Raw genomic sequence first — 25026 nt, 5'->3', positions numbered from 1 at the left:
AACAATGCATCAGTAGCGCCCATTACAGGCAGGGGGTCAGACAGCCGATCAGTTCCAATCATTTTACCATGAAGGAAGTACACGGCTCGTGTTGTCTGTAATTCAACCATGCCTAGACGGTCAATACCGCGGATCGATCACGTCCGCATTGTTACTTGGTGCCAGGAAGGGCTCTCAACACGGCCATGGAGGAGATACAGAGAGACATGAACTGTCGATCACATTCCTCGCTCAGGCCGCCCAAGAGTTAATACTGCAGTGGATGACCGCTATCTACGGATTATGGCTCGGAAGAACCCTGACAGCAACGCCACCATGTTGAATAATGTTTTTCTTGAAGCCACAGGACGTCTTGTTACGACTCAAACTGTGCGCAATAGACTGCATGATGCACAACTTCACTTCCGACGTCCATGGACAGGTACATCTTTGCAACCACAACACCATGCAGCACGATACAGAGGGGCCCAACAACATGCTGAATGGACTGCTCAAGATTGGCATCACGTTCTCTTCACCGATAAGTGTCGCATATGCCTTCAACCAGACAATCGTCGGAGACTTATTTGGAGGCAACCCGGCCAGGCTGAACGCCTTAGCACACTGTCCAGCGAGTGCAGCAAGGTGGAGGTTCCCTGCTATTTTGGGGTGGCACTATGTTGGGCCTACGTACGCCGCTGGTGGTCATGGAAGGTGCCGTAACGGCTGTACGATACGTGAATGCCATCCTGCGACCGATAGTGCAACCATATCGGCAGCATACTGGCCAGAATTTCGTCTTCATGGAACACAATTCGCACCCCCGTTGTGCACATCTTGTGAATGACTTCCTATAGGCTAACGACATCGCTCGACTAGAGTAGCCACCATGTACTCCAGACATGTACCCTAACGAACATGCCTGGGATAGATTGAAAGGGACTGTTTACTGGCGACGTGACCCACCAACCCCTCTGAGCGATCTACGCCGAATCGCGGTTGGGGAGGGGGAAAATCTGGACCAACAGTCCCATGATGAACGTGTGGCTAGTATGCCACGATGAATACAGGCATCCAACAGTGCAAGACGACGTGCTACTGGGTATTAGGAGTACCGGTGTTTACAGCAATCTGGACCACCACCTCTGACGATCTCGCTGTATGGTGGTACAACATGCGATGTGAGGTTTTCATGAGCAATAAAAAGTGTGTATGTTGACCTCTATTCCGATTTTCTATACAGGTTCCGGTACTCTTGGAACCGAGGTGACGCAAATCTTTTTTTGGTGTGTGCAGATCAGAAAACGTTGCTGTCGAACTGCCCCACGGATCTTGCGCAAAACTCTCCGTTGAAATATCCTCAGCTCTGCTCATCAGTACAACCAACAAATGGGAAACCTGGGCATTAGCATCTGGCCTCATCATCTTTCCAATTTCAGTTGTCTAGTAAATCGCCTGGAGGCCAGTAATTTCTTAAACGTTTAGAAACATCTATTACCACATAGAATGGACAGTTTTATTTTAGTTGATATGTAATCCGTCCACTTAACATTAGATTTCCGATCACTGACGTTCTGCAAGAGTTCAAAACTGAGGCCTGCTGCTGATAGTTCGTTGAAGTTATCTCCCTTCTTCCTAAGATTCACGTACTTACGTTTTAATTTCATTGATACCAAAGCTTCTAGGTTGTGTGGATTCTTTTACCTACCGTACTGTTCTCTAAAGTGGTGCTTTGAATAGTTTCTCCATCAGCAGTATAGATTGCGCACGTCATGAAACTCAGATTATGAGCCACAACTAGAATCAGTCATATTATACAAATGTTTAACAACGGTATGTACCAGGTGCAATCGCAGGGTTTAACTTGCCGTCACCCCTACTTTTAACGATACACAGATGTCAAGAGTTATATACATTACTTACCAAATGCTTTAATATTATAATGATAATGAATTTACATAACTTCCATGAGATTTAAAGTCAGAAATACATCGTTTGAAAACATTTGTCCGGGACGGAGAGGAACGCCAACCCCCGATCGCATCCCCTCGGATTAACGACAAGGGATGTTGAGCTGGCTAGCCTGGATGCTGTTGTAGGCGGTTTACCACACCCAGCTAGATGAATACCGGGCCGGTACCAACTTGCTGGCTCCGTTACCCGGTACGTAAAAATTAAAAAAAAAAACATTTACTCTACAAGCAGACAGATGGCATACAGAAATTCCATCCCGTAGGAATAGTGGCGTCAGGAAGGGACCGATCGCTAAATGTCATCTAGATTTTCCAAAAGCCAAACAACAATTCCGATGTCAAGTGGAAGAAGGCTAGGAAGAACAGGAGTGTGCACTCAATTATGAGAAAGCATTAAAACTGAACACCTGTCTGCAGAGTAAACCTAAGCAACCATGTAACTAATGAGAATGCTGTGTTTCGAAATGAAGCCACTTGGACCTGCGGAGGGGACTTGAAACGTTTGTAAAGGAATAAATTTCAGAAATTAAGTTTTAAGCGAATGTGTACCCCAAACGTCTATTTATCCTCTTTAGTGCTGTATCCTCTAATCGTTTCCACTTACGTTCGGGAAGACTGGTATTTTATCCTTGGTGGAGCGCCGTCTTTCCCCTTGTCTTGCCTTAATTTCCCGCCGTTTGCTGGTTTGTTGGCAGCAGTTTTAACACAGCCGTGCATGGGCCTTTTCGAGACTGGAATCTTTTCTGAAAGCCAGTGAGCCTACAAATCAATCCACGTGGGACAACCCTCAGGAAGGCACAGTAATCTGTGTTAAAGCTAGTGATTTCTTGCCGTTTTCGAGTCTCTTCCTGCTACTTTATCCTCCGCATGTTAGCTCAAAAATGTGGTATTACAAATGTTTGGAACTGTTCACTGCTGCATGAAGGCTTCATCTTATATTCAATTCGCCTTAAATTCAGGTATTGCTATTGCTTTGCTGTCTCTTTGGTACTTAGTTCGAATTTCGGGAAAGTACGAAGCCCTATGTCCCAATGATAAAAAGTAAGATGCGGGGGCTTTAAAAAAGTGCTCTGGGTTCTTCCAATTCTGGAGTACCACTGCTGCTCACAGGAGCGGCTCGCTTGGGACTTTTTGACACTAAAGTCGCTGTCTGCGTACTAGTATCTACGGCTTTGAGCCCTAACACTCCCACAGACACCGCCCTAACACTCCCACAGACACCGATCGTGGCATTAGCTGGCAGCGCACCGAAGTATCTCACCTTCGTCGTTTGTATTGGGCGAGCAAGGTGAGTATGCAGAATCTGGCACCAAGCGAACGGCCTGGGGCAGCTGCGCCAGCGGTCAAACAGTCCGCCAAGGCCGCGAAGTACCGGCGTAATTGCCTAACATTTCTGCTAAGCGCCACTCTGACGGTCACATATACTTCCCGCCGGACGGCATGGCAACAGTAGTAACACAAACCGGTAACCGTCTACAGAACTAATGCTGTCATGATCGTCTCAAGTAAGAACTCAAAGATCCTGCTGGTTCTGTGCAACGTTTGACAAAAATTATGTAACTATTTTACCCCTTAAGGGTTAACACTCGTACTGAATATTAACGTATCATTATTAAGAGGACACTCCATTCCTTTTATAACCTCGCTCTCAGTTTCTAAAACACGGCGGTTTCCAATGGAATTTTGGAAAATAGCTTTGCCATTGTCGACAGGTTCGTAAAACTCAGCATGTCCTGAGCTATTCTTGTTCACTATACTATTCGGCCGAGTACAATAATGAGTTCTAACACACTACGCTGTGTCTCGCGGATCCAACATTGTTTTTAACGACACGTTTGTGTAACTGCCTCATTACGTACACAGTCCGTTTCGAGGTTTTTTATAATAAGTAGCCGGTATGCCACGAACAGGTTACACACATGAATAACAGAAACCCTGAACTTTCGGCTATACTCACTATACTTACGATGAAATAACCCTACGAAAGAATTTTTTAGCAACCAAAAAATCGACCAGGCTGTAGCGTTGCACATACAAGCTTTCCTTAAGCTTCGTCAATTCTAGCTCTCATACTGAGAGGAGGTATTTGTTGAACACGGGTAACAAATTATTATATCTAAACAGCAGCACCGTCAAACTATTACATACCCACTACAGTAACTTTAATTTTGTGATAGCACTATCAGAGCACCTCACAGACGCACACAGCAGACTAGTAATATCAACACGACAAGCGCACTGATGTTCCTATGATTAACTGGAGATCCAATGATTTTTGTTTTTTTCACCAGCCCATGCAATTCGATCTCTACGCAACATAAATAAAATGTAAACATCAGTTGACACGCACACTTTCTTTCTTACTTTTCGTAACTACACTATTTCCTAATAACCATGAGCAGGTAACAGTGTGCTACAGCGCCGTGCATTCGGAAGGAAGGTTGAATATATGCTCCTCTCAAAGAAGTCATTATTAACGCTATCCCTACGAGAAATGTCTGAAAATTTACTGTTAAGTAGATCCGGGAACCACAAAAAATCATTTTCATTGGGTCTCCCATCTCAAAAATTTAGTTCGGAATTTTAACCAGTATGCTATTCCACTAATTGTGTGAAACACAGACAATGAAACTCAGCTTACTGGCGGCGGGGGAGGGGCACGGATGTGGTAAGTTTGTGTGGCTGGTGAATGTAGGAATGACTTCCTTGGTGACTGAACTATCGATTCTCTACACCATTTATCCACCAGAACTTTACCGCCTCTAACGATTCCATTTCCATGTTGTCCCCAAGTCAATTTGTTATAAAATGAGAGGCTGTCGTAAATACTGAACTCAATTGTAATTTTTAAGTTTTCTGTTTGGCATTGCGTTTTGCTAGAGAGAGAGAGAGAGAGAGAGAGAGAGAGAGAGAGAGAGAGAGAGAGAGAGATTGACTTTAATGTATTTGATAGCGTGTTATTTATTCCAACTCTCTCCGTCTATAATTTACATGTCATAGTACATACCTAACATTTCAAATTCTTCGGAAGACAAAGCAAAAGAAACTGCGTCAATTGAATCATCTGACAATCTTGAGATTAGAAATTTGTCAGTGAAGATGACGCTACACACTGTAGTTACAGGAATACTCAAGGAAGCTCGATAAGATAAGTGGTTGCATCAATGACTACAAGTGTAATAAGAAATGCCAAGAAAGAAAGGAAAATATATTTGCTTAACAAGAGTGATAGGGCACAAATCGCAGAATATCTGAGTGACCATCAAACGTTCATTTCTGAGGAAGAGGATGTGGAACAAAAATGGAAAAAATTCAGAAACATCGTCCAGTACGCCTTAGATAAGTTCGTACCGACTAAGGTCCAAAGCGAGGGTAAAGATCCACCGTGGTATAACAATCATGAACGAAAGGTACTACGGAAACAAAGAAAGCTTCATCATAGGTTTAAGAGTAGTCGAATCATAGCTGATAAGGAAAAGCTGAACGAAGCGAAAAAGAGCGTAAAGAGAGCAATGAGAGAAGCATTCAACGAATTCGAACATAAAACATTAGCAAACAATCTAAACAAGAACCCTAAAAAGTTTTGGTCATATGTAAAATCGGTAAGCGGATCTAAATCCCCTATTCAGTCACTCGTTGACCACGATGGCACCGAAACAGAGGACGACCGAAGAAAGGCAGAAATACTGAATTCAGTGTTCCGAAACTGTTTCACTGCGGAAAATCGTAACACGGTCCCTGACTTCAGCCGTCGCACGGACGCCAAAATGGAAAATATTGAAATAAACGATATCGGAATTGAAAAATAACTGCTATCACTTAGTAGCGGAAAAGCATCCGGACCAGACGAGATACCCGTAAGATTCTACAGTGATTATGCTAAAGAACTTGCCCCCTTTCTATCAGCAATTTATCGTAGATCTCTGGAAGAACGTAAAGTACCTAGCGACTGGAAGAAAGCGCAGGTCGTTCCCATTTTCAAGAAGGGTCATAAATCAGATGCGAATAATTATAGGCCTATTTCGCTTACGTCAATCTGTTGTAGAATAATGGAACATGTTTTATGTTCTCGTATTAAGACGTTCTTAGATAATACAAATCTCCATCATAACCAACATGGATTCCGCAAACAGAGATCATGTGAAACTCAGCTCGCCCTATTTGTCCAAGAAATTCACAGTGCCGTAGACACTGGCGAGCAGATTGATGCCGTATTCCTGGACTTCAGGAAGGCATTTGATACGGTTCCGCACTTACGTTTAGTGAAAAAAATACGAGCTTACGGAATATCGGACCAGGTTTGTGATTGGATTCAGGATTTCCTAGAAGAAAGAACACAACATGTCATTCTTAACGGTTCAAAATCTGCAGATGTAGAGGTAATTTCGGGAGTACCGCAAGGAAGCGTGATAGGACCTTTATTGTTTACAATATACATAAATGACTTAGTTGACAACATCGGTAGCTCCGTGAGGCTATTTGCAGATGACACAGTTGTCTACAAGAAAGTAGCAACATCAGAAGACTCGTACGTACTCCAGGAAGACCTGCAGAGGATTAATGAATGGTGCGACAGCTGGCAGCTTTCCCTAAACGTAGATAAATGTAATATAATGCGCATACATAGGGGCAGAAATCCATTCCAGTACGATTATGCCATAGGTGGTAAATCATTGGAAGCAGTAACGACCGTAAAGTACTTAGGAGTTACTATCCGGAGCGATCTGAAGTGGAATGATCACATAAAACAAATAGTGGGAAAAGCAGGCGCCAGGTTGAGATTCATAGGAAGAATTCTAAGAAAATGTGACTCATCGACGAAAGAAGTAGCTTACAAAACGCTTGTTCGTCCGATTCTTGAGTATTGCTCATCAGTATGGGACCCTTACCAGGTTGGATTAATAGAAGAGATAGACATGATCCAGCGAAAAGCAGCGCGATTCGTCATGGGGACATTTAGTCAGCGCGAGAGCGTTACGGAGATGCTGAACAAGCTCCAGTGGCGGACACTTCAAGAAAGGCGTTACGCAATACGGAGAGGTTTATTATCGAAATTACGAGAGAGCACATTCCGGGAAGAGATGGGCAACATATTACTACCGCCCACATATATCTCGCGTAATGATCACAACGAAAAGATCCGAGAAATTAGAGCAAATACGGAGACTTACAAGCAGTCGTTCTTCCCACGCACAATTCGTGAATGGAACAGGGAAGGGGGGATCAGATAGTGGTACAATAAGTACCCTCCGCCACACACCGTAAGGTGGCTCGCGGAGTATAGATGTAGATGTAGAAGATAATTACTGCGAACGCTAATGGATAGCGTCAGAAGGTCCACGACAGTGTTTGCCGAGATGCGGTTGTCTGTAAGATATAAACATCAGAAAGCCTGCAGCAAGGCCTGCGGAGGACTGATAAATGGTGCAGGAACTGGCAGTTGGTCCTCTACGTAAATTACATAAATCTAACACATCGCGCGTATATAGAAGAAATCAGTTACTGCGTACAGTCACACTAACGACTAATTACTGGAAACAAATTACCGTAAAATATCCATGAGAGACCATCCAGAGCGACCCAGCGGAATGACCACATAAAACAAGTTTTACTTAAAGTCGATGACAATTTATCTACAAAAGATGCAGCTTACAAAATATTTGTTGACCGATTTTTGAGTACTCTTCGTCGGTTTGGTGCTCTTACCACCAAACTGGTTTAAGAGAAGATCGAACGAAGAGTGGTGCGTTTGGTCACAGGATCGTTCAGTTGTCGCGACTACTTTACGAAGACCTTCAACGAATTACTGTCAGACGTTACAAGGGAGGCGTTTTACATCATGCAGAGGTCTTCTATTGAAATTCGGAGTATGTTCCTGCAAGAGTCTCGCAAAATGACAAGGATAATTCGAGAGATTAGAGCTGATACTGATGTCTACCAACGATCTTTATTGGACGTGCCATTCGCGAATCCAAGACAGGGAATGGGTGCGTTGTGAGGGGGGGGGGGGGGAAGGGGGGAGGGGGGGAAGGGGGAGGGGTGGCATCAAATGGTGGTACCAAAAGGACTATCGCCATAGACCGTTATGACTTGCAGAGTATTGATGCAGGTGTAAGTTTTCTGATCTGTGACGTTAACACTGTAGTCTGAGTACGCTGGTTCCAAGAGCAATGCCGCGTCATCTCTCCGCAGGCTGAGCTTTGTTCCATGACGCACTGCACTTCGTGTTCGGAGATTCCGGATAAGGATGGGAGGCAACGCTTAGTCAGTTCGTAACATAAGCGTCACTACAAGCGGTTCCTACTGGCTGATGTGTCAGGCGACAACACCGGTGCTCGTCGTGTGTCCGGGCTACTAAACAACAGCTGATGCTATAGTTTCAGTCTACTCCAGATTTTGTGCGGTACATTGCACTGCGAAATGCTGCCTTCTCTGAAAAGTTCGAGTGACGCGTAACTGCTTCGCAGCATATAGTGAGGGGGGAGGGGGAGAGGGATGGGGAATGGGGGGGGGGGGGCGGGGAAGGCACGAGATCGGAAAGCGGCTCGGCCGGCCGGCAGCGATGGAATTCCCGGCCAGTGTACGGCGGACGGCAAGAACAGAACAGACCGACGCAGCCTTGGCGTGGCCACGCCCGACTCCCCACCGGCGATCGCCCCTGAACTTGCGCCGAAGGGCAAATTACCCAGACGTTCGGCTGCTCTCTTCCTACTTTCTCAGCATCACCCCCAGGCTACCCACGAATCCATTTCGTGCAACCAACGGCAGCGATCATCAGATGTGAATGAAGGTAACCTAATAAAGAGAAAGAACCCTATAGTAAATGGTTACAAAGTAAGGGATTAAAGTCCCAAGAGCGTAACGTCGCTAATTCGTAAGTGACGGTGACAGTTTGCCATCCGGGAGCTGGGGAGCTGGGTTCCCTAATGCGGCTAACGTGTGATGGCCTGGCCCAATTGGGTGATCTGCCAAGGCGACGGTATTTCCCCAAGAGTGGCTGGAGTTCCCTGGCACTCTTTGTGAAGAGACTTGGGAGAGTGTCGGCAGATATTAGCACTCTACTCTGAGCTCTAGCTGGCAATGACCAATCACACCGACTACTTTCTGCTCTGTAAGCAGACTGGCCGAAATGTCGGCGTGTGAATATTATATATTCGTTCAACCAGCTACTAGCGGGCTCACACGCATGCGCAGAGCTGAAATCGCGTATGAGCAGCGCCTTGTCCTGCTTCTGGCTACTTTGAATGTGGCTGTTTGCTGTGTAAAGCAGTGAGAGCAAGCAACCGGACAGTATCCGGCAAAGTTTCTGGCGCTCTCAAGTTGACAGATTCGCGCATGCGCACAGCTGCCGTAGTTAAAGTTGGGTTCGATCCATGTGACTTTTTGTTTGTGGCTGTTACTTCAGTCTTCTGGAAGCTGTTGCAATTTCCGCGTTCAACTATTTCCTGTTCACACTTCAGTTAGTTGTGAAGTAAGCATTTTACTTATTCTTATAAAATAAGATTTAGTTGAAGCACAAAAGAACTGCCATCGGTTAAAACATTTAAACTTCTACCATTTATTGTAGATGTCCAGCAAATTTCGATAGGATTTTCTGTCAAGTGACAATGAGTTTGAAGTTTTACAAGTTACATCGTACCAAAAACAAAAAAAAATTCGATAATGTGTCGCCGCAGTATAGTGACACTGAATTAATGGAACACTTCCTCGTGCGGTGTCATGTGGCAGAAGTATTAAGTGAACAATTCAAGAACTCTAACCATTTTAATTATCAGGCAAGCGGAAATGGAAAGCTGCTGATCTTTTTGTGGTTTGCTGGCCACGAAGCGTCAAGTTTCAGAGACGTAGTACACAGATTTGTGTGTTGGTTCTTTGCTGCTGCTACATCTATGAGCTGTTGATCGACGTCTAAGGGCGGGAACTAAACCAGAAATAGGACGAGAAGAGTAAACAGAGCGAACAACAAACATGGGTGTCTGTCACCGCAGATGGGCACGCGCAGTAACGCCTGCTTTTTAGCGCTTGAAAGTACCTCTCTGGCAGGTGCTTAAATAAACCTAATATCGAGCTATGGGCAGCTCGCGAAGTCTACGAGTCTATCGGTGGCAGTGGTAGGGTACAAGAGGCCGGTTGAGCCCTCTGGGGCTTAGGGGGTATGGAGGCGTATTTTGGAAGATCGTAGTCAGAGAGCAATAAGATTGATTGTGTAGATGTGAAAAGATCGGAAGTTCTCGGAAGAGCGTTCCCCTTCGTGGGCGTGGTAAACGTCTCAATGACTGGTTTTCGAGGTAAGCGTTTGGTGTTAACGGGCGTACATGGACTTCACTAAGAGCGAACAGCGGGTTTGCTAGAGGCGTTGTCTGACGGACAAAGCGGGCTTGGCAAAGTATATTAGAATAAACTGTGCTTTTCTTCAATCGAAATTTGAAGTGTGGAATTCTCGTGTACGCCGTTCACCTCTAACTTTAGACTGCCTTCGTGTGTTGCTTACAGAGGAAATGGTAGAACACTGACCGTCCAGAGACTGGTAAGGGCTGTTTCGCGTCCAATCCAGTGCTCGCACTTTGGAGTTTTTGAAGCTAGCCAAATGGCTTCAGGTCATTGAATAGTGGTATAAAAGTGTGTTTTAACCCTGTCCCTCGAGTCCAAGTGAGGCTGGCGACCCTTTCTTGGCTTTATAGCGTAGGCGTAGCAGGGCCTAGAAATTTTGCAGGTCTGCCAACAAATGCTTGGAAGTAAGTTTAAAGGGTAATACGTCACGTGATTTGTCTCGCGCTCCGCATGGCGGTAAGAGGTTGATTCTGGCCACATCCGCGACAGGACTTCAGACGCTACGGAAGCTCCGTGACAACGGACGGGGGAGGGGGGTGGGCAACGTTACAAACGTCTTTCAAAAGTCATTTTTCAACGCTAGCTGTATCACGTTTTTAAGTACTCGCTATTCCGTTTTAAAAGCTTCCTAAGTAACAGATCTGCGATACAGAAAAAGTTACAGAAACTTCTTCACAATCCGGCCACTGAAGTCGCCCGATTTCAACCGGTAAAGAGTTCCTTCGTCTCTGTTACTATTAGTCCACTTTCTCGCCACGGCCTTCTTGAAACCCACTTAAACATATACGACACACTATGCATAGTCCAATACTCAATTCTGCTTCAATTATGTGACTCCAAACGTTCCTATGACAAAGAATTCCATCGGAATCGTCTGCTTTGTTACTTATTGAATAATTAAGATAAAGCTACCTGCACTCATTACTCCCGTTCTCGATCCGTCGTTACTGCAGAATATCCTCGATCCACGGTAGAATCACACCATACGATCAAGATATAACTTTATCCTACTTGACAATACCAATTGTCGGATTGCCGGTGCTTGCTACGTTGAGAGTTATGCTACAAACTTGTCTCCGCCGTTGCCGCCTACAGAAGCTTCGCCTTGGCGTCTTCAACGGCGGTCATGTGCAGTGCTGACCATAAAGTACGCTACCCACCATCGCGACCAGCTACTGCTGAGATTATACCCCGAATTACTGGAAATCTTATACGACAGGACACACAGCGCTTGCTACAAATTTTAAGCGTGTTTCTGTATCACACGTCTGACAGGCATTACTTTCAAATCCGGACCGTACAATCTGACGTAGCGGTAAACCCCTTAGAAAGTTTGTTCCCAGAATAGCGGGATGAACTTCAGAATCACTGAAACGCAATGGCCGCAGGAAATAAGGTGTGCTTCTCAGCGGTATGAAAATCGCGGCACTAATTGATGCAACACATGCGGTGAGCAGGTTCAAAGACCAAGAAGCTGAAGTCCCACCATTAGGCTACTTCACACTGCCTTGCCAAAGCGTCTAAGGGAAAACCGATACCAGAAGCACGGGAAAAAACACTGACATTTCCGCTGCAGAAGCAAACAACGCAGACAGCTAGGTAGCGAGAAGTGCGGAAGTGAGATTTTACTTACAGGAAATTATTGTGGTGAAAAACGAAAAAATGACCAGGGAACGAAACAAGAGGATGACTAATGAAATGAGTTCAGTCGACCTTTTGAGGAATCTTACTGGCGACAGCGCATACGGTCTGTACTGTCTATGGCAAACTTCAGCGGACAATGCGGCAGTAGGTTTTCTTTTTTTTGGGGGGGGGGAGGTGGGGGGGGGGAGGAAGTATGCAGAGGAGAGTATGTGGACAACGGCGGGATTAGCAGTGCTGTCGGGCAACTCAGAAAGGAGACCTGCCTACTTGCATATGGAGCTTTTGGTTGCCGTAGGAACATGTTCACTCGGCTGGAAATACACCGTGGACCGACCGGCCTCTGTGACTTCTGGTACCGGAAGGGAAGAAAGAGCAAGGCTGAAACTCGCTTCGCCGCCAGGCACGGTGCGTGGCTTTTTTCTTTTTGAATGCGAAATGAAAGTGCGGCAGATGCTACTCGGGGCGCTGTGTGCCACGTTCACCGTTCCTCACTGTGCTCTCTCATTTTAACGTTTTTCGTTGGAGAGAATAAAGGAAACAACTGCGGTAGTTTCTTCTGCAAGCTTTTACTACTTTATTCAGTTTAAGGACCAAACACTTATCAAGATCCATTGGAAGTATTTGCCTGTTTAATGATTCTGCGATAGCTCTGACGCACTCAGACGGGCGAAGATCCCGGAATTCTTAAGAAGTCAAAATAATTACGATGTACTGTCCGGTATTGAGCCATTTCCCAACCAGATACCTAATGGATACGATAGTATGGCGCGCGCGTGTGTGTGTGTGTGTGTGTGTGTGTGTGTGTGTGTGTGCGCTATCTCATACACGCTTTCAATAATCTGTAAAATATCTTTTACTGTTCCTCCATTATCTCTCTCTGCACTTAAGTACACTTCAAATTAGTTTGAATTTAGTGATGACTACGACCATGTCGATAATCTGTGCCTGTTGGGAGTTTTAATGATATACTATAGTCCGCAAACTCAACACCTGCATATTTAACAGCAACTTTCCTATGAATCGAGGCAAGATAATGCGAATGATAAAAATTACCGCACATCAGAAAGCGAACAGACACACACACACACACACACACACACACACACACACACACACACACACACACACACACAGTCTTCTTAAACTCGCCCAGCCTCATCTGGTACATCTGCAGTTCAGCTGTCTTGGACGGAAGTAAACCTTTAACCCGTAAGAGCATTTAATACGAGACCCTTCATTCGTCACCTTACCGTACATATGAGAAACGTTACATTCTGACTGGGTAGAAGTAGCGAGGTTAAGTATCAGGAACGTGACAAACAACTTACAGGGCATCGCACTATTTAATGTATACACGAGGGAGTGCAGCGTATTCCATATGACGTTTAGTATGCATATGCGAACAGAAAATGTGTAAAATGTGACATCCGAAGAGGTGCAACGAAAATCAAAAAGGTAGATGTACTGGCGGAAGTGAATCTGTGCGGACTGGTCTTGAATCGTGCTGCGGATAGCTCCGTCGGTAGAGCACTTACCAACGAAAGGCAAAGGTCCTAGATTCAAGTCCCGGTACGATACAGTGTTAATCTGCCAGGAAGTTTCACATCAGCGTACATTCATTCACATCTCGCTCCACTGCAGAGTGAAAGATTCACCCTGGAAAATCAAATCTATCAAAAACCACAAATCAGCAGTAAAGAATGGAACACCCGTTCCAAAGTGCACGGTATCTTAAGCGCCTCGTTCTCAATAGCCTGAACGAGTTCAAACCAGAGGGAGGAAGGTGGCAGATGGGGTTGCTACAAACGTTGGCTCTCAGCATCCTCCCACCCCAGCCGATTAGACCAATAAATCAGAACTGCGGACGAGTAAGCGTAGTTATTTTCAATAACGTACCGGCGCGATCAACGGAACTGTACATGCTGTTCTTTGCACACGAATCGCTTCCAGAAGAACTATTTGCGCTAATGTAGAAAGAAGCTTTTGGTACTCCAACTTGCACTTCCATTACAGAGAAAAAATCTGCAAATAGAAAAGTTTCGATCTCTACGAACAGAAGAAATCAGTAGCATAATTACAGAGTTCCTACGGAACTGATCATGGTGCGCTACACTGTGCTAAATTACCGGCCGACATGTGGATTACGGTTGGCGCCTGAAGAAGCACTGACAGGAAATGAAACGACGGATCGTATGCAGCACCAAGGCGGCCACTGGAGCCCACAACGGGGGCGTTGTCACCACAGCCGCGAAGTGCGGCACCGTCTGTAACGCACAACGCGCGCCTTTCACGCCAGCGAACAAGTCAGCGCCTGACGGTCCACGTCCGCACCCCGTGCCAGTCACGATACATACAAATATCTTACTAGACACTACCAGCGGCTATCTGCTTACAGACTACGCCGCTTACAACGTAAAGCTGACCAAACTGTTCAGGAACTCTGCACGATTTACCGATGATGTCAGTGGGTACAAATAGCTAAAGCGCCATTATTCCCACGAATCAGACAAATTCAACCACTGCATGGATAGTGTAGGTGCTGAACCAGCTCCAACCGCTGACGCAGATGAAACGTGCAACGTATTCTTTGGACTACAATTAAAGTCAGAAAACTGCCTGCCCATAGGATTCGCGTCAAGACCATGTGAGGCGTCTCAGGACTTCATTTTCATCCTACTTCCATACGAATTCTTGTTCATTTACTTTCCGATTCGATTTTTGTTTACTGACATGTCACTCGCATTGCGCGCTGATTACGTGAGTGGTTAGGCCGTAGCTTGTAACAATGTAGATAACTGATTTCTCTGTACTTAACATTTCATACCGAGTGATTGTAACTACAGTGCAGCTACTCAGCTCCAGTCGGGGATGTAATAATCATATGGCACTGAAACTTTCAAGAATCTACAATTCATTAATGCGGAACCTATTTACTTCAGAAAAAAATTTATTCCAATCTTGGCCACCAGGTACAAATCAGACGCTTTGAATACAAGAAAGGCTTTTGAAAATGTCAGACAAATGAGAAAGCCTTAATATTGATTTTGTTATCAGCCGCCTTACGCAACTGGTCAACATGAGCACCGGAAACGCCGAGATGCCGTACAATGCCACATTTGCACCTGGCGGCCAAAATTGGAACTAATTTTTTTCAGTGTAATTCGGTTCCAGCAGATCTAAGATTTGCTGCCATACGATAATTACGGCCCACACCAGACCTCTGAGTAGCTGCACCCACCCAATATTTACAGTAGCTATTTAATGTATCTTACTTCGCGTCTACGGGAAATCCCCGAGCTTGACACGGGCTACAGCTGACTCTTTCGCACGCTCTCAAGGACCCAACCGTCACTCTAAATGTTTCCGCTGGAGTGGACCACACAAACAGCTAAGCAACCCTTTCAGCACCAATCCTGCCGGCGCTCTGGACAATGGGACGAAAGGACGGTCGAAGAAGCCTTTCAACAGCACAGAGACCGCTAATGGTAGGGTTAGAATTTTGCCTGTTCGTAAACTTCCGGTGGAGTCTTCAGCTGGCCACTTGCGTGTTTCCCGCTGTATTTGGTCTCTAGACTGTTCCACACATGGGTCTGGAAAATTTCGTAACCCTGACCTTCCGTGACAACGCAGTGTGAAGCTTCCATCAGAATTTCCTATACGTCAAAATTTCTAGAATTTCCTACAAACTAGTCTGGATGTGGGAACATGGTTACACCGTTCTCGCTTCTGAAAATAGGAAGCTCATTGGCGGAGACATTAACTTGAGTGGAAGCTAGTGAAATCATTTCCAAAGCCTCACTGAGGTACTAAAGCCCTTTCTGGGATTGGTTAAGATTGTGCCGGGTGCGTTTCTGAGGTCTGAAGGCTATCTAAAATTACAGAGGCATGCTCGATTGGAACTTTTGGCCTGGACGGGACTGATAGATCGGCGAGCGCCAGTGCTTGCTTGACTTCTGCATTCTACCGAGTCTTCTAAGTTTAACACGTAACTTACTCAGGACTTGCAGATTTTTCCGCATCTGTGATCGGTAATCACGAAGATAATGCCCGCGGCTCAATCAGAACCACAAACCACTGCTGTACGGTTCAAAGCGACCTGATGACAGCCGCATCAATCGCAGCCCCGGTAGGCGGCGATTGCGGAGCGCAGATCAAACTTCGGAAGTCGAAACAGTGTGAGGGGGAGAGAAGTTCATTTCCGACTGATGCTATCAGCTTCTGCACCATACGCGCTACACGCGCTAATATGTTCTTGTTCTATCGTTTACTTTTCTGTTTCAAGGGAATTTGTTATGTATCCCCATAACCACGCATGTTTAGTTTTGTTGTTGAGCTGATTCACAGGAGTTCACGCGCCTTTTGATGACCTTTCCAATCTTTTCATTATTTCTTAGTCTTTTACGCTCTGTTCTGATTCACACAGTTTTTGTAATTTTTATTACAAATCGTTATATCATGGTTTGAATTCACAGACTGTCCTTTTTGTGTCTAGGCACTAATTCAACTGTAACAGTCCATCATGCTGGAGGCGACCCTCAAATATTCATTTTTTATCTTATTCTCTTAAAGTAAAGTCTCTGTAAAATTCTTATTAATTTTACCTTCATTCTATTTTGCTTTGTCCCTATGTTTCACGAACACAAATTATGTATATCATATCAACCACTTCGCTTCAGTCACTAATTAAGTTACTTATCTAATCGAGTGCCCAGGTTATCCAGCCTTAAGCAATAGGCGAGGCCCCTATATCTACATCATACTCCGCAAGCCACCTAATGGTGTGGCGGAGGGTACTTTCGTCTTTCGGTACCCCTATCTGATCGCACCAACCCTGTTCCACTCGCGAATAGTGCGTGGGAAGAGTGATTGTCGGTAAGCCTATGTACTGGATCTAATTTCTCGAATTTTCTCTTTGTTGTCAATACGGGAGATGTATGTGGGCGGGGGGAAGTAATATGTTTTCCGACTCCTCCTGAAAAGTACTGTCCCGAAATTTCAAAATTAAATCTCTGTGATGCACAACGCCTCTTGTAACGTCTATCAGAGTTTGTTTAGCGTTTCCGAAACGCTCTCTCGCCAGCTAAACGATCCCGTGATGAAACGCGCTGCTCTTCGTTGGATCTTCTCCATCTCCCTCTCAGACCTACATGATAGGGATCCCAGACAGATGAACAATATTCAAGAATCGGGCGAGCAAGCACCTTATAAGTCACTTCTTTCGTGGATAATTTACATTTCCCTAAAATTCTTCCGATGAATCAGACTAGTGCCTTTTCCCACTATCTTTTATATGGTCATTCCACTTAAGGTCGCTCTGGATGGTTACGCCTAGATATTTTACAGCAGGCTGTTTCCAGCTGTCATCAATAATGTAGCTACACAGTAGTGGACTCCTTTCCCTATGTATGCACAATATGTTACATTTATTTACGTTGAGGGTGAATTGCCAGAGCCTGCACCATTCAACATTTCTCTGCAGGTCGTTCTGCAAATTCTATCATCTGGCGTTGCTACTTTGGTATAGACAACTGCATCATCTGCAAATAGCCTTAAAGAGCATCTGACGCTTTCTACTAGATCATTTATATATATTGTAAAAAGCAACGGTCCTATTACAGTTCCCTTGGTATTCCGAATATTACCTTCACATCTATCGATTTAGTTCCGTTAAGAGCGACGTGTTGAGTTCTATCTGCAAGAAAGTCTTTAATCCAATCGCAGGTCTTCTCCATTACTCCGTAAGCTCGTATATATATTTCATTAAGCGGCAATGCGGGACGGTGTAAAATTCAGGAAGTTATTTTACGGCGATTCCAGTGCATGGCAGTTGATTTTTGAAGTTTTCTTGTGCTGTTTTCTTGAAAACTTTAGAAGTAGGCTATTTGCGTGATAGGGTAATCTATCGTTTTATATTACTTGGCTTGAGAGAATCGGTATTAAATCTAATTTCCATACCTAAATTGCACCTGTTGAGCTACAGATTGTGCCGCTTCAGGCGGCCGCAACAGGAAAATTACACAAATATCTGAAAGTGTTCAAGCAATATTTTTCTGAATACGAGAATGTGTATGCGAAACCAGTAAAGACTTACGCACTAGCCACGTCACCCGATAATGATCAGTGGAGATAGTAAAGCATTTTTCAACATTAACAATGATCAGCGGAGCAAACAATTACATTATGTAATCATTGCAGGACAAGGTTTTTAAATACCAAAATAACGAACACAAGGGCATCAGGTAAACCAACTGGGTAAAATCCTAATGCTAGTAATACTGCATGTAGGAAGAATTTGGACCACTCCCATTTAAAGTCCTGTTAGAAGGGATCGAGCAGTAGAGCGCTGGACAACAGGAGTTTGAGTTTATACAGTCCAGTGGCACCATCATACGTCTGCAACCCATTTTGCATTAGAATACTAGTAGTTTACATGATTATTCGTTATTAAGACGACTACACCCGCAGACATAGGCGGTAAAATTAGTTTGCACATCAAGCAATCAGGTAAAGTTATCATTTGGTAAGCAAGGCAAAAAACAATCTTAATTGATTCGCTGATCTGTAGCATTGCCAAACACGACGAAGGAGAATGGTCCTCCGAAGTCGGTGATCTGAAGCGGGGAAAGGTATGGAACGCAATCATGTGCTATTATAACGTTGTCAATGGTTCACGAGAGCACAGACAGAGGCTACAACCCAACCCTTTTATAAATTGTACCGTAACAGTATAACAACAGCCATGGCCGAAAAAGAGCAGGAAGAAAGGGTAAGATGTGGAAATTGACATCGAGAGCATGGAATGGGGCACTGCAAAACGAGTGAAGTGCCAAGCTGAGCAGCGAGAGCTTGTGACAAGTGACAGTCTACTTGCCGTCAACGGGCAGGCTCGCCAACTTCTCCGTGACGAAGGTGCACTTGCCGCCGCAAGGAGGATAGCGTCGGAAGCCGCTAATGGCTGCCACTGCCGCGACGACTCGGAAACGCCCCACACACTCCTCTGCGTCCCTACGAGGATTCCGTCCAAATGGCGCTCCGCCCTGTGGGGCAGATCGCGAGCCTCTGCGGCCATTAACAGCCCGAGCACTCTGGCTGGAGCACACCGTTGTCTCGGCCCACCCTAACGACAGTCATTAGAACCCACACAGAAACGACCCGTGTCTTCCAAGGCCTGCTACAGTGTTCCAGCGAAGTGACGAAGGCGCATCACGGAAGACCTCGAGTCGGATGTTAGATAGCTTTCTTGTTAGGTCGATGACGATGTGGCATAACTGGAAGTCCCACTTTAAACTGTGATCCCGTACTGACCTCAAAATATACTGCCACGTTTTTAGATGAGTTTTCAAAAAAAATTATCAATTAGGATCAGACTCAGCTACTTTGTAATTTTCGGTCTAGCACACTTAATACCTTCACTTTCATCTCCAGTACATATAACGCTTTCACTGGCCTACTGCTTCCCTTTATCTGTCCAAGTTCGCCACTTTGTTCCTGTATCTTTAACAGTTATTTCTAAGATCTAGGAGGGATTGTATTAGCCTGGCCGTCCTCGCTCTCCTTTGTGGGAGGCAGGTAGCCGCCGACCGACTGAACACTATAAGGAAGGGGAGGTGCACAGCAGTCATTCTCAATCCCATTAGTTATTGCTCTTGAATATCTAGATTTCGGATACAATTAGCCATTTTTAGTGCATCTGAGTTTCAATCTAACACATTCGCAGTAGTGCATGTCACCATACGGTGTTAGTGGTGTATAGGCAGTAGGAAAGTTCTGCCTGTGCACCAGTAAGACCGTATAGTGACAGTACTACAGCGGTTTGTTGGATTGTAACTCAAATGCACTGAAGATGGCTATTTATAGCCGAATTCTAGATATTCAAGAGTAATAAGAACTAATGGGATTGAGACTGACTGCTGTGTGGCTAGCCTTCCTTATAGGGTTAACCCTACAAGTGCAATCCAGGGTCAGCTCAAGCTAGTTACTAACAAGGGAACCTCCCCATCGCACCCCCCTCAGATTTAGTTATAAGTTGGCACAGTGGGTAGGCCTTGATAAACTGAACACAGATCAATCGAGAAAACAGGAAGAAGCTGTGTGGAACTACCAAAAAATAAAATATACAAACTGAGTAGTCCATTTGCAATATATGCAACATGAAGGAGAATGTGGGCTCAGGAGCGCCGTGGTGTCGTGGTTAGCGTGAGCAGCTGCGGAACGAGAGTTCCTTGGTTCAAGTCTTCCTTCGGGTGAAAAATTTTCTTTCTTTATTTTCGCAAAGTTATGATCTGTCCGTTCGTTCATTGACGTCTCTGTTCACTGTAATAAGTTTAGTGTCTGTGTTTTGCGACCGCACCGCAAAACCGTGCGATTAGTAGACGAAGGGACGTGCCTCTCCAATGGGAACCGAAAACATATTGCCCACGAAATACATCTCACGTATTTAATGCACTCTCGTCCAAAGTAGCGAACAGTCAACTGCCAGCCAGGGAGCCTCGTTAGCAGGAATACTCTCTTCCGTGCGCTGTAGTCGACTGACGTCGCGTGTTTCTATGTTTACGTGTAGCGTCCCCATACTACGGCGCAGTTACCTCGCATCGGACGGACGGAGGGACAGATAATTGTCTGAAAATAAAAAATTAAAATTTTTCACTCGAGAGAATACTTGAACCAAGGACCTCTCATTCCACAGCTGCTCACGCTAACCACGAGACCACAGCGCTCCTGGGCCCACCTTCTTTATGTTGCATTATCTTGCAAATGGACTACTCAGTTTGTATATTTTATTTTTTTTATAATTCCACACAACTTCTTCCTGTTTTCTCGATTGATTTGTGTTCAGTTTTTCAAGGCCTATCCACTGTGCCAACTTATAACTAAATCTGAGGGGAGTGCGATGGGGAGGTTCCCTTGTAAGCAAGCGCCATCGCACGTACACAACCCGCTGCCATCGATATAAATTCAGCATTGAATGAGACCTAGTAAAGATGAGACGTTCGAAGTTGTGAAACGTTTAATTTGACGGAAATGAGTGAAGTAAATTTGTGAAAATGGCAAGAAAAAGACATTTCACTAATGGAAGATGGTACACGGGAGACATTGTTACAAGAATTAAATCGTCGAAGTGACTATTTTCCTGATGAAAATGGTCCCAAAGCTCTTGCGGGCAATGCCGCAAATGATCAGTCTGCCGAATCTTCAGATAGCGATGAAGAAAATAGTCACCACGGTGAAAATTGTCATTGTTGGAACACAGCTGTCCCTCATAGTTCAAACCTGCCAGCTGTCGATAACGCTGCAGTCCATATTCCAAGAGCGGGGAAATAATGAATGAATGCATTTATTAATAACTGAGAACATCTCAAAATACTGTATTCGAGTTATATGTGGTTTTCGTTAAATGAATAACACCGTCTAATTAAACTGCAAGTTCTTCAGAGCGGGATCACATTCAAGTTTCATCAGTGAAGAGCTTCCACGGCAGTTTCTTCTTTGTGTCTAACTTTGGATGCATTGTAACTAATTTTAACTGAGAATGTACACAACAGAGGAGAAATACAAAGTGTTTAGTATATGAGATGCAACTTCATTACAAAATATTCTATACGTAAGCAATTTCTCCAGCAAATAACATGGGGTCACAGTTCGTGTAACAATTTCAGAGGTATACAGGGTTAGCGATTTATTTTTATTACTAATTAATAATAAAATCTGTACATAGGCGGCCTAGGCGTCGCCTCACAATGTCAATATTGGCTCTGAAGCAAACAAGTTCGGCGCCCTAAGCACTAAATGCTTATAGTAGTTTCATTGGCAAGCTGATCATACATGGGAGAAGGGGTAGAGGAGAAGCACACGGGGGGGGGGGGAGGGGGTAGTCATCAGCACTGGAGATATGAAGAGCAGGAGGAAACGTGCAGTGCAAGTGCTCACTCATGACTCGTCTATATTGTGAGCCCGGCGGCCGTACAGTAATTTAAAGCATGGCCTGGCCTGCCGAGGGAGGCTGAAGTTGAGCATTCATCTCTCCTGTCCGATCGCCCGAGGTATTACACTACGATGCCGGAAAAGGAGACTATCATTCTGAGGGAAATTAAATTTCTCAGCTACATCAAAAAGAAACTGATCATTCTATTACGTATAAACTGTGGTGGGCATGCCCTCATTGTTACTGTATAATTCTTGCGCGTATTATATGTATCTGGTTGCAATAGAGCACCTGCAAAGCACTTAGCGAAATTAACTCGAATTGAGGGGATGGCGTTCCTGTATCTCCCTTTACGCAGATACATGCTGATTGGGCACGGATCAATACAGGCAGATAACGAAATTGAAAAAGAAATTGCGAGGAAGCTTGACAGCAAACCCACGTACAGGAAGACATGAGCACCAAAGAAGGAAACCGGAAGATAGTAGCCAAATTATTGTGTGTGGCAAGACTTTCAGAAGTCCGGGGTAATGGCTCTTCCAGAAAATGTACGCACTATGACTGCTTGCGATGACTTGTGTCGCAGCGAACGTGTAATCGTAAGAAGACTCGCCATTTTTATTTTGTTTCGGTATTCTTTTGGGCTACAAGTGATAATGGTTGTCGGCCCTGAGATCTTTGTTGTGGTGGCAGGCATGTTTCTTAGCCCCACGTCTACGTGAATGGTGGTAGCGTAGCTTAATGTTGACATTTGCGCCGCATAAACAGCAAAGTAAATTCAGAAAACCTACGTCAGATACTGGACAAGTCTCCGTCGAGTATTTTGATGTACTTATGAACACAGCTATCAAAAAAGAAACGGGGATGGTTCCACTAGGAAATATTTACCTTTTCTGGGACGCAGCTTATACGCCACCCACCCGTGCCGCAGCTCGTGGTGTACGCTAGGGTGAAAGGTGGCTGTGAGCTGGCGTAGCCAACAAATGTGACGTCATGGGAAGCAGTTCCGGAACTAACATAGGAAACAACGAGCGATCAGGTGTTACGTAGATTTGACGTTACTGTGTCTCGTACCTTCGCTTCCACACATGCTAAAGAATCATTTATTTTGGTGCATACAGTACATACTTCTTCCGATTACAACAGCTTTCCTTTTGTTTTCGGATAGCGCCACAATGACTTAAATCTGATGTAATTCTGCCAGTGGGTTCGCTATTTTACGTACTATTCCTGTTTATCCAGTTGACAACCGCTATCTCGTATTGTACACATTTTTAGCATAATTGTGGAACACCCGGTATTTAAAAAATACACCGTTTGTCTACATTTTATTGGCATAGCTTATAATATGTCTGTTCTGAAATAGTTTAGGGAGCAGTTCTGAAGTTAAATGTTCAGCGTCCTTAGCCAGATTCGCAAATGTGGCTCGTAAATTCAAATACAACAAATTTTTCCATTATCGATATTTGTAGGTTTCACTGTAAGCGATACGATTATCACTTGTTTCTGACCAGACAAATAGCTGAACTTTATGTCGTTTACATGTGAAGGCCACACAGTAAGCCGCGAAAACAGGATATAAGCCCCGCACAAAGAACAATTGGCAATAAAAAAACGTACTCTGATTGCATAATGTATATTTTCTATGTGAATACTGAATACAATTCAATTGCGATAAAGATACATAAGGAACTCCAAGGATTTGTGACGAGAACGAAGATAACATGAACTAAACAATGTGCAACTGTTTCCCATTTGTCCGCTTTCTTTTGTTCTATGTGAGGCGTCGACGCGATTCATTTAAACTATCGTGCATGCACTATTGGGTCAGTAAACGGAAAATTGTTCATTTTCACTAAGTCAACAGATAAGTATGCGAGGGGAGCTTTCTATTTCGGTTGAAGTTTTCGCACTGTCGCCAGCAGACCAACGGTTCACTGACGTTTAATTTCTATTTATACAGCTCCTGAATTACACAGTATAGTGACTTGTTCTCTATTTATAATACCTCAGTATTTTCACCTTCGCTACAATTTTCACCGCATTTCGCTCTTGTTTACGATATGATTTATTGAAAATATCGAGCAGGTACGGATTGGAATTTGGTTTACGGTTTCAACATTTCGAAAAGCATAACGCTATTTGGTGCCATTTCTATTGGAATTATTTTGTATACAGACCAGTCACGCCCACCGAGGTATGGAGCAATGTATTTAGTCTACCACAATAATACTGCACCTGTAAGTGTGGGCGTTTCGGTTGGCTTATTGCGAGCTTTTATCGTATTTCACGATCACATGCTGAAAAACTTGACTGTATATGCATAACTCTTAAAATTATTCACAATGCGATCCGTTTTCCTTAGTCACTGCTGTACTTTGACTGTTAATGTCAGCCCCTGATTCCAATAACGGCCACGGGAGGCCAGTTGTAATAACATCGTTGTAGGATAATAAGGTCGTACGGCAGTTCTGTATTTCCCCAACTACGTGGTGGTGCAATATGCAGAGGTGCATTCGTCCGTTACTTTTTCATAACCAAACGTCGGAGTGGAGACTGATATAGCAGCAATCAAACAGCCACTTTTAACAGAGGCTTCTAATGAAGACTTCGCTGCCCTCCTCGTTGGTCGCACGTAACACTTTGCAGCTTTGTTCACAAGAAAGCAAAAACCGGCTTACAAGAACTCAAAGTACAGTCTTTAAACTGTGAGCTGCACACATAATACGGGGCAAAGTGTAATCGACGCGATGTAGACAAGAGATCTCTATGTGGCAATTGGTTGAGTTACGAAAAGTGTGAAGTCATCCACATTTAAGTGTTAGTTCTTCCCGGTCGCTGTTCGAGAGCGGAACGGTAGAGAAGTAAACATGATTGGATGAAACCTATGTCAGACAATTGTTAATTCACAGTAAGCATGTAGCGGCTGATAAGGAAAACGAACATCTGAACATTTCATACTACTAGACAGAGAGCGCGCCGAAAACTAAACTGTATTGATAAATCCAGGACCGCTACGTACGAACTATGTTTACTCACGTTCGCGGGATTGGTTGGCATGTCGCCGGGGTCCAGCGGGTGTTTGTGGTTCGGGGCGACGTAGCAGTAGACGCAGCGGCAGCGCTGCTCAGTCATCGCAGCGCCGAGAGACAACACGCGTACCGCACTGTCGGCTGG

General features: G+C 44.6%; 1 protein-coding gene across 2 annotated transcripts in view; it reads right to left on the bottom strand.

Moving 5' to 3' along the window:
• The window catches only part of LOC126236567 (protein gustavus), a 343635-nt gene that overhangs the window by 126968 nt on the left and 191641 nt on the right, over nucleotides 1–25026 (bottom strand). Inside the window, exon 1 of one of the 2 annotated variants that reach the window (XM_049945974.1) lies at nucleotides 24889–25021. The exons of the other annotated variant lie outside the window; for it this stretch is intronic. Coding sequence (XP_049801931.1) covers nucleotides 24889–24984 — 96 coding nt within the window. The 5' untranslated portion in view covers nucleotides 24985–25021. Of the gene's footprint in view, nucleotides 1–24888; nucleotides 25022–25026 lie in introns of those variants that run through there. 2 annotated transcript variants of the gene reach the window in all.

Source organism: Schistocerca nitens, chromosome 2 (assembly GCF_023898315.1).
Source record: "Schistocerca nitens isolate TAMUIC-IGC-003100 chromosome 2, iqSchNite1.1, whole genome shotgun sequence".
In the NCBI taxonomy this organism is placed as follows: Eukaryota; Metazoa; Arthropoda; class Insecta; order Orthoptera; family Acrididae; genus Schistocerca; species Schistocerca nitens.
Note: the sequence above shows the minus strand (reverse complement) of the source record. Positions and strands in the feature narration are given on the sequence as shown.